The sequence below is a fragment of the Loxodonta africana genome, chromosome 13, assembly GCF_030014295.1.
Source record: "Loxodonta africana isolate mLoxAfr1 chromosome 13, mLoxAfr1.hap2, whole genome shotgun sequence".
In the NCBI taxonomy this organism is placed as follows: Eukaryota; Metazoa; Chordata; class Mammalia; order Proboscidea; family Elephantidae; genus Loxodonta; species Loxodonta africana.
In genome coordinates this window covers 85,629,918-85,640,814 of record NC_087354.1, presented here as the reverse complement: position 1 = coordinate 85,640,814, position 10,897 = coordinate 85,629,918, and the positions used below count along the sequence as shown (strand labels likewise).

At 42.3% G+C, this 10,897-nt stretch overlaps 1 protein-coding gene across 19 annotated transcripts in view; it reads right to left on the bottom strand.

Annotated features, from left to right (window-relative positions):
- Window positions 1-8,532: 8,532 nt before the first annotated feature.
- The window catches only part of RAPGEF2 (Rap guanine nucleotide exchange factor 2), a 316,637-nt gene continuing 314,272 nt past the window's right edge, over window positions 8,533-10,897 (bottom strand). For 5 of the 19 annotated variants that reach the window (XM_023558460.2, XM_023558463.2, XM_023558464.2 and 2 more), the window contains exon 32: window positions 8,534-10,692. In XM_023558460.2, the coding sequence (XP_023414228.2) occupies window positions 10,667-10,692 (26 nt within the window). In that variant the 3' untranslated portion in view covers window positions 8,534-10,666. Of the gene's footprint in view, window positions 10,693-10,897 lie in introns of all 19 variants that reach the window. The other 14 variants (XM_023558468.2, XM_023558462.2, XM_023558461.2 and 11 more) reach the window with 9 other exon arrangements.

Genomic DNA, 10,897 nt, shown 5'->3' with positions numbered 1-10,897 from the left:
CTGTTACCACTTGGTATTGCCTTACATTCCTCTCCATTAGAAAGTGCTATGCCTATACTGTTTATTCCTTTTTATTGTTCTGATGTTGTTTTCATTTACAGATTAACCTCTCTGGTTCCTTGTTGCAATTCTTTTGGTTTTAGATAGTCCTCGAGAGTTCATTTCCTAGGTTCATATCCGGCTGGTACAATCTTGAAACCTAGATTCAGGCTGTGGTTTGACATTTTTTTTTCAGACTGAAGTACTTCCTTTAATAATTCTTGTAAGTTTGGCTTGGTTTTTACATATTCCCTTAATTTCTGTTTATTTGGAAATGTCCTAATTTCACCATCATGTTTGAACAGAAGTTTTGCAGGATATAATATTCTTAGTTGGCAATTTTTTTCTTTCAAGGTTTTATGTATGTCATCCCACGGCCTTCTTGCCTGCACGGATTCTGCCGAATAATCACAGCTTAGACTTATTGTTTCTCCCTGTACGTGACTTTGTTTTTCTTGAGCTGCTCTCAGGACTTTTGTCTTTGTTTTTAGCAAGTGTGCTTATAATGTGCCTTCGTGTTTTTCTTCTGGGGTCTATTCTATATGGGCTTCATTAAGCTTCTTGGATGGTCAGCTTTTCATCATTCATGATATTAGGGAAGTTTTCAGTCTGCAATTCTTCAATGATCCTCTCTGTTTTCTGTTTTCTCTCCCTTTTCTGGAACTCTGATCACTTGCATTTTTGCTTTTGATTGTATCCCATATAATTATCATTTTTCTTTGTTCTTTTTTTTCTGATTTTTAGTCAGAGTTGTAGCCAAGTGTTTGTCTTCAATTTCGCTGATCCTATCTTTCATCACTTCAAACCTGCTCCTCAGCCCTTCTATGACACTGTCCATTTCTAAAATCTTGTTGTTTTTCTTTTGGATTTCTAATTGTTGTGTTTGTATGATTTCTAGTTGTGAATTTATTTTGGCATTTTGTTCCTGAATTCTTCCATTTTTTGTCTATATTTTCCATGAATTTGTCTTTTCCATAAATTTGTCTATTTTTTTCCTCATTTTTGTCTGCTTTTTGCTTCAACTCTTGGATTGCTCTGAATATTAGAGATTTGAATTCCATGTCAGGTAGTTCTAGTACCTTTTTTTCTACTGGAAAGTCATCTGGTGTTTAATTTTGGATGCCTACTGGAACCATCCTGTCCTGTTTTTTATGTTTTGATATTGTCTGCTGTCTTTGGGGCATTCAGTAGTTTTTTATTTTGTTTCTTGATTGTAGATTTGTTTGCTTCATCCTGCTTTTTAATTTTATTTGGTTATGTCTTTTTAAAATTTTATTTGGTTTATTTGGTTATGTCTGAGCAGGCGGGCTGTGGGTCTTTGTTGTTTGCTCATCTGTAGTCATGATACTTTTCACCTCATTGTTCAATGGGCAGGGCCAGTCACTCAGCTATGGTGCAGCAGGGCAGGTCCAGCTGAAGTGGAGGGGCTGGGATGGGTTGTTTGTGGCAGGTACTAGGGCTGACAATGTGGGCCATGAATCAGTGATGGGCAGGTACCGGTAGGCCATGACTGTGCTGCTCGGGAGTGTGATGTTCAGCGCACGGTGCAGGTAGGCAGGAAAGAACAGGGAGGTTTTAATGTGTGGAGCTTATATGAGTATGGGAAAGAGGAGAGAGAGGAGAGAGAAAGAGCCAAAAAGAAACAAAGAAACAAAGGGGGGAAAAAAGAGAGTGCTAAGGGAGCTTGCTGTTGGAGTGGAGAGATGAGAAACTGAGAATTGCATAAAGTAAAAAGAAAGAAAAATGGAAAAAGAAAAAAAAAACTAGATAAAAATTTGGAAAAGCCCCCAGGAGTCCTACCAGTGAGGCCGCAAAGACCAGGGAAGTGGCTCCCAAGCTGCGCAGTATAGCCTGGTTGGAGGGGGTATAGATGTCACACAGCACCAGGTATTGGGAAAACAAGAAAAGTATAGAGAGACGAGAACTAAGACATGAAGACAGACAGAAAGGGAAAAAGAGGGAGAAAAGAAGAGAAAGAAAAAAAAAAAGAAAGAAATGCCCCCAGGGATCCCACCAAAGGAGCTGCGTCCATTGGGGCAGTGGCTCCTAAGCTGTGCAGTGCAGCCCTGTTAGAAGGGGCTCCCAAGCTGCGAAAAGAAAAAGAAAGCAAACAAATGAAACAAAACAAGCAAAAAAAAAAAAAAGCCTCAGGGATCTCACCACTGTGGTTTTGTGGGCCAGGGAAATTGTTTCCCAGCCAAGTGGGATTTCACAGCCTTTCAAGAAGATGGCACATGGAGCCAGGTGCTCGAGAGAAAGGAGAGAGAGGTGGTGGGAGGCATGGAAGAAACCAAAAGAGGTGGAAAGGAGCGACACCAGCTCAGGGGGCTAGCCAATGTGTGCAGGGCGAATCCAAGCAGACTGAGGCCAAAGCAAGTGTCTCCCGGCCAAGAGACTGTGGCTGGTGGGAAGGGGGGCAGGGAAGGGGAAGAAAGGTGGGGGTTAGGAAAGTGTATATTGCTCATTACTGTGTGCTCTGCCTCCTGCTAAGAACTTCGTGAAGCTGCTTTCCTGTACTCCATGTCCACTGATCTCTGATGTGGGTTGGGTGAATTAAGTGACAGGAACGTTGCACCTCCCGGGCAGCCGAGCCACTGCAGCCAGCCAGGAAGCTCGGAGGTAGAGCAGCAGGGAGAGGATGGGGGGTGGGAAAGCGTGTATCACTGATTACCAGGTGCTCCGTCTCCTGCTGGGAGCTCCGTGAAGCTGCTTTCCTATGCTGCCTGTCTGCCGATTCCCAACAGGAGTCCAAGGTGGCAGATTCATGATGCGCTGGCTGAAAGGGGCCCTCTGCACATACGTTTCCTTGCTCTCTGTCCTCTGTTAGTTTCTTATTCCCTTTTATGTTCGGCTGAGTTCTTTATCTCTTCATTTGACACTTCAGGTTTCAGGAATGACTTTTGTCTGTTTTACTTAGTTTTTCCGATCTTTGCTGTGGAAGGACAGTGTGGTGCTTCTGTCTATGGTGCCATGTTGGCCGCAAGTCCCCATCTTTTGAATCCTTGACTGTTGCTTCCATGGATGTTGACCGTGGATCCAAGGAAAATGAAATCCTTGAGAACATCAATCTTTTCTCCATTTAGCATGATGTTGCTTATTGGCACGGTTGTGAGGATTTTTGTTTTCTTTACGTTAAAGTGTAATTCATACTGAAGGCTGTGGTCTTTAATCTTCATCAGTAAGTGCTTCAAGTCCTCTTCACTTTCAGCAAGCAAGGTTGTGTCATCTGCACTTTGCAGGTTGTTAATGAATGAATCTTCCTCCAATCCTGATGCCCCATTCTTCTCCATACAGTCCACCTTCTCTGATTATTCACTCAGGATACAGATTGAGTAATTATGGTGAAAGGATACAACCCTGATGCACGCCTTTCCTGATTTTAAACCACACAGTGTCCCCTTGTTCTGTTTGAATGACTGCCGCTTGGTCTATGTGCTTGGTGCTTCATGAACACGATTAAGTGTTCTGGAATTCCCATTCTTTGTAATGTTATTCATAATTTGTTATGATCCACACAGTCCATTGCCATTGCATAGTCAATAAAACACAGGTAAACATCTTTCTGGTATTCTCTTCTTTCAGCCAGGATCCATCTGATATCAGCAATGATATCCCTCATTCCACCTCCTCTTCTGAATGTGACTTGAATTTCTGGCAGTTCCCTGTCGATGTACTGCTGCAACTGCTTTCGAATGGTCTTCAGCAAAATTTTGCTTGCATGTGATATTAATGATATTGTTCAATAATTTCCACATTCTGTTAAATCACCTTTCTTTGGAATGGGTACAAATATGGGTATCTTCCAGCTGGTTGGCCAGGTAGGTGTCTTCCAAATTTCTTGGCATAGATCAGTGAGCACTTCCAGTGCTGAAACTGTTTGTTGAAACATCTTGATAGGTACTCCGTCAACTCCTGGAGCCTTGTTTTTCACCAGTGCCTTCAGCGCAGCTTGGACTTCTTCCAACAGTACTATTGTTTCCTGATCATATGCTACTTCCTGAGATAGTTGAACATCAACAAATTCTTTTTGGTACAGTGACTCTGTGTATTCTTCTCTTCTTCTTTTGATGCTTCCTCCATCATTTAATATTTTCCCCACAGAATCTTTCAATATTGCAACTTGAGGCTTGAATCCTTGTTAAGGATAAGGCTCATTTATTTTACTTCTGAATATTCACCATACTGTTATACCAAACCTACGGCTGTCGAGTCGATTTCAACTCATAGTGACCCTATAGGACAGAGTAGAACTGTCCCATAGGGTTTCCAAAGATGTAAATCTTTATGGAAGCAGATTGCCACATCTTTCTCCCATGGAGTAGCTGGTGGGCTCAAACCATGTATCTTTCAGTTAGCTCTAACCACGGTGCCACCAGGGCCCATACAGTTGTATAGATGTCCCCCAAAAAATACATGTTGACCGATTTTGAGTGTCCAATTTATCTGCATAATTTCGGCCATTTAGATTACAAAGACAGATATTTTTGAGTTTCCTTAAATGGTAGAAACTTAATATATGATTTTCAGTTATTAAAAACCTTTACAATACTTCAAGCACTGTGCTAGGTCCTGAGGAAAAAAATGATAAGCAAAAGAGGACATACAAAGAACAGGAACGGCTGGACTGAGCCAAGCTGCAGCAAGTGGTTCTGAGGCTGGCGGTTTATTCAATACAATGGTGACCGATCACTTTGTCGCTCCCTAAGAAACCAGTGTCTGCGGCTCTAAGCTTTTAACACTACTACTTTTTGATTAATCACTTCCTTGCCCTCATCTCTTTTCTGTTGCCTTCGAGCCAGTTCCAACTCATGGTGAACTCATGCATTATTATAGAACTGAGCTCCCCACGTTTTTTTTTTGGCTGTTGTCTTTATAGAATCAAATTGCCAGAACTCTCTTCCACATCACCACTGTGTGGGTTTGAACTGCCAATCTTCCAGTTGGCAGCTGAATGAACTCCACTTGTACCACTCAGAGACCTCTTGCCCTCACAGACCTCCTTCTTAGTCATGATTTCTGCATACTCATCACTTCTTGTCTCATGGCTTCTTTGTACTGACTACTTTGGGTGTACCTTTTGCAGTTTCTTTACAGAAATTCCTCAAAGAGAATGTGATGAGTTCAGGTAGTTGTTACTTTTCCTACTGGTCACAGTGCTCACTCTGGGACCTTGTTAAAGATTGCTGGTAAGCCTACATGGGCAACTCCTGGGCCAGGCATCTCCTTCATCCAACTGTGACCAAGGCAACCAGATCTCTCAATAAGTTTCTTCTCTAGGGCCTGAGATATGGGAGACACTCACCCAAAAGAAGTGTAACTTGAAGGTATCTTGTTTTGTTTTAGTAAAATGTGTACATATCCAGCATCTAGGGAAGTGCCGGAGTCCTGGTAGCACGGTGGTTAAGAGCTTGGCTTCTAATCAAAAGGTTGTCAGTTCAAATCTACCACCCCCTCCTTGGAAACCCTTTGGGGAAGTTCTACTCTGTCCTGTAGGGTCGCTATGAGTCAGAATCAACTCAAAAGCAATGGGTTTGGTTTTTTGGTTTAGGAAAGTGCCTAGACCATTAAAAAATAAACAAAAAACCCATAGGGTTTCTAAGGAGCGGCTGGCAGATTTGAACTACAGAACGTTTGGTTAGTGGCTGTAGCAATTAACCACTGTGCCACCAGGGCTCTGCCTAGATGATAGAAAGTGCATATTATGCATGAAATTAGCTCAGCAAACTGTGTCTGGAAGCACTGTATATATTCTCATCTCAGTGTTAACGTTGACATTGACCTGATCCTAAATCAATTTTATAACCTTAAAAAAATTCCCAATCTATATACAGAAAACCTCAAATATTGAGATATTATTACTTTATTGCTTCCGATCAGACCACATTGTTATTTGTCGAATGCTGTTTTCAAATATTATTAAAAGTTCCTTAAATTTTATTTATATCTCTTCAGAAAAAAATAACACTAGCTTGTAATTTTGAGGGGGTAGGTACTCTATTTCACTTTTCTCTCCCCCTGCCAATATAAAACTGGTAAAGGAGTCCTCGTGGCACAGTGGTTAAAGTGCTTGGCTGGTACCCAAAAGGCCCACCAGCCGCTTCACAGGAGAAAGATGTGGCAGTCTGCTTCCGTAGATTATAGCCTTGGAAGCCCTATGGGACAATTCTCCTCTGTCCTATAGGGTCACTATTAGTCTGAATTGACCGGCCGGCAACAGGTTTGGTTTTAGTATAAAACTGTTCATTGGATTTTAAATTTACTTCAGATGTATTTCAGGCTTAGATATTTTTCCCTTAATAAAAATTGTTATGATCTTATTGATTGCCCATGAAATAAAGCCTTTTCTCGAAAATATTTCTAAGATTCCTTAACTTGCATGAAATGTTTTGATCACCTCTATGAATTTTCTTTTTATAGCCATGGCATTGTAAAAACTAACTGGGCAATAAGTACAATCTCAAACAAACGCAAGGATTCTATTGCGCCTGGTTTGTACTTGGCTAAAGGCGAATGATGCATAAAGTGCGACCCGCGGATTATTTGTCAGCCCCAGTCAATGTTTTTGTCTCACTCTCAACTGGGTAAATTCTCAGTCACTTTAGGCCTCAGCTGCAGTCTGCCTCGTTCATCTCCACAGCACTGCTGCCCCTTCAGCCACCTCTGTTCCTGGACATTCCTGCAGTCGATGTCCTTCGTCTGCCTCCCCGCCATCAACCTTACCCTCAGAGGCCGCACCACCTGTTGAGTGAGCTGTTTTTAAAGAGCAATAATACCCTAGAACCGAGGACGCAGTCCCCTATTTTTCTTTGGTGTGAACATGAGTGTAACAGTGCATGGAGAAGCACATTAGCACACAGACTTACATCCTTGGAGGCCTGTGGCATTCAAGAGCATTTTCAGATGACAGTATCAGTGAACTGGAGATAAACTACATCAAAGCATAAAACAAAAACAAAAAAACCATTCCATTGCCGTCGAGTCAATTCCGGCTCATAGTGACCCTATAGCAGAGAGTAGAACTGCCCCCAAAACAAAACATTAGGGCATAGATGAGCATAAAATCTACATCTCCCAATAGCAGCAGAAAGCTTGACTGAAGATGAAAGAAATATTTGAAGGGTTTTGACCTGTGTGGGAAAACGCGGACCCAGGTCTCTGTTTCGCCACAGAACTTTCCAAAAACTTGGGAGAGCTGATTATTAACATGCTACAGATGGAACTCTGGCTGTTCTGAGGAAAACATACTTCTCAACACCCTGAAAAGGAGGCAAGTCTTTCACCACTTAGAGGTAGCCTAAAGCATAAAAGAGCAATAAACCGCATCATGGCTGATTTGTCCTTTTCTTACTTTTAAGCAGAATACAAAAAGTGACAATGAAGTGGTTGTTCTAATTGTCCGAATTCTCAGTATTTTCAGAAACAGAGTTTAGAAAATTAAGCCTTCTGAATGACAGAAAAGTAAACATAGCATTGCATCAAACAGAGCACAAACTGCTGTTTTGATAAGGGAGCCCCAGAAGAATGGGTCTTATAAAAGGAGAGCAAAGCACACACATACACACATAATGCCTTCGTTTCTAAAAGGTACATGGTTGAAGCTACTGGAATGGCATTAATTCTTCGTATTGTTTTGGTGGCCAGATTTTCAAAATTAATTCAACAGGATAGCTAGGACAAATGCCTCTGAAAGACACTGAAGTCGGGCCAGTGGCCATTTTCCCTTTAGGTCAGGAGGCCCCTCCTCCTGGCTCTCCTTCTGGACTTCCTCACATTTGCTGATGTTTCCACACGCTTCCCTGTGAGTGATGGACAAATACTGTTATCCATACCTGCCTGAGGATAAGAAGTGTATCCTCAATTTCACTGCTTAAAGACAGGCTGCTGCTTACTGATTTTCGCCCTTTTAATAAGGACCCCTGGTGGGGCAACAGTTAAGCACTCACCTGCTAACCAAAAGGTAGGTAGTTTGAACCCACCAGCTGCTCCACGGGAGAAAGATCTGTCAGTCTGCTTCTGTAAAGATTACAGCCTTGGAAACCCTATGGGGCAGTTCTACTCTGTCCTATGGGGTCACTATGAGTCGGAATCAACTCGACATAACACACAACAGCCTCTTTAATAGACCGACTTGGTTATTCAGACTTATCACATACGTAACAGTGATACCTCATATACTAACAACCTAGTGATTATGGCCTTAACTGTTCCTCAGGGTGCAAACTGTGGATGAAAATATTACGTCCCACAGAGGCTGCTACTGGAAAAGGGGTGAGAACAGACAAATGCTATGGAAATATATAGCAATATCTTCGTTGTTCACAGACTCTCAAGAAACACTGTGAATTCTGAACATGGTGTTAACATTAATGATGTTAATCTCTTTTCTCTGAGTCAACAGAGAACTACTTAAAAGAACAGCCTAGAAGACAATCTCCACCAACCAAAAGGTGAAATCTCTTCAGTGTCCTCAGAACTCACTGGGGCAGTAGTACCAAACCCGGGCAAACCCACTGCCCTCCAGCCTATTCCAACACACACAACCCCACAGCGTTTCCAGGGCTGTAAATCTCTATGGAAGTGGACTGCCACATCTTTCTAAAGACCTTTAGTATGCTTCAATAATAAAAAGCATGCGCAATTCACTAAGAATATAGACAAGGCTTTATGTTATAGTTATTTATTTTCCAGCTTGTACAAACTGGATGTAGAAGCATAAACATAGTACATTTCTACCATCTTCAACAAAAATATAACCAATATGTACAATTATTGTATTAAAAATACAAAAGGGATACAGACTCCACCAATGTCTTTCTAAAAGACATACAGGTACAAGTAGTATCAAAAGTATGAGGAAATCACCAGTTAATTGTACATTCTGCACTTGACATCACGGAGCGAACTGAGATTAGCAGTCCTATGTTCTACAATTACTTAATGCTTAGATAACGTCTGTGCAACTGTGGTAGAGCTAGATTGCTGTCTTTCTATATGCACGAGGTCCAGAGCCTCTATAATAAAACTGGCAAATAATGCGTATTACAGGTGAAATTACAAATGCATAATTGACAAGGCAATATATAAGCAAGTAGACAAATGCCATACTACAGAAGAGAATTATTAAATAAAGCACTGACATTGTTTGATACAGTGAAAAAACACTGCGATTCCACTTTTAAAATTTGAAGCTATTTACGTTTATCTACTGATCAATATGATCAGCTGAATTTAATGGAAAAAAAATCCAAGACCAGCAGTTCCTCACATTTGAGTACTACTCGGATTGGCAGCCTTCACTTTTCCGGAGTCTGTGCAAAAACAAAACCAGAGTGGAGGGTCACCTTCAGCCACGGGGTCGATAGCAGCTGTGAGCAGGTGGTTGCTACACCTAGGCCTTCTCCACACGCAGTGCCCGCAGCTCAGCCTCTGGTGACTAACCCGCCTTGCGAGGGCTGGCACGTCCACCAGACCCTTGACCACTCGCCATGGTAAAGGCTTGTTTACCCCCAGTGTCAACTCAACAAGGGGGGTGGTCTTCAAAGAGCAGCATCAACAGCTGGCATCAGCTCAACATCCCAAGCTGCTTTCACTGCAATGCTATCCAGTTATAAACATTTCTCCAAACTAAAAAAAAAAAAAGGGAACCCTAAAACTCTAAATTAACAAAAATCAAAGAAACGACTTAAAGGCGGGGTTTGCCATCCATTTCAATGGAGCACAACACACCCTCAAGTGGTGCCGCCTCTCTCCATAAGGCTCAGACACAGGACACGGAGTCCCCGTTCCCCCCCCGGCCATGTGCAAACAGCTTTCCGGAAGATGCCCACCCGCCGGGGAAGGCGCGGGCCAGGTGTCTTGGGGCGTACTTGGCTGACGTTTTCAACTTCTGGGGCAGGGCACTTCACAGGTGAGGCCAGAAGGACAGGAAGACAGAAGCACGCGCCAGGGCTTCCTGCTGCTTAGGGGCCACACCCTGTCCGGCACATTTGGTTTTTTAGAAACCCAGGCTGGCAACCCTACTTAACGGTTCAAAATAATACTGTAATCATTACATGGATATAACATTATTCTCTGAACACACTATTTAAATTCATTAAAAAAAAAAAAAGGGAGGGCACTGTAAACAAGTGGACAAGCACTGTACTCAAAGGATTTGTTCTTCTTTGTCTTCTCTGGTGGGTTAAAGGCCCCCATAGTTCAAGGGCTAGCTTTTCTCATCATCCCAACAAGATCAAGTGCTAGGACTGGATGAAGTCTAAAAGGAAGAGTTTTTAAAAATCCTTCCAGGCATTGAGAAGTGCAGCCAGAGTGCATCACCTTGCGTGACATCTTGGAATTTGGAATGACACTGTGTGATGTGGCAGGCAGCAACAGTGGGAGCTCCAAGATGCTGCGCTGTGCATTTCAAGCAACAAAGTCTGAAAGTGCCAGGGCAATTTCTTCACAGTATGTCACATGCAAAGGGGAAAGGAAGAGGGGAGAAGAAGCCCCATGCTGTTTTAAGGCAGGGAAGGAGGCAAACTGGTCCACCACCCTCAGACTCTGAGTTCCAAGGCTCCAATGTGAGGGACGTCTTCTTGTGCTCTCCTTACAGGTGGCTCACTCTGGATCCAGAAGAGCCTGTGCCTCAAACAGCAGACACTTGTTCATCTTCTGCAAACACAACCAGGAAAGGGAAAAAAAAAAATTCAGTGAGAAAGTCAGTCATTTCTTGTGCTGCAGAGAAGATATCCACTGATGTGCTAAATGAAAACACCACAACTATTCTTTTTAGCATAACTCACTTAAAGTCTGTCATTTTTTCTATGCAATGACTGACAATAATAATAAATAAAGTCTAAAAAAGTTTATGCCATTC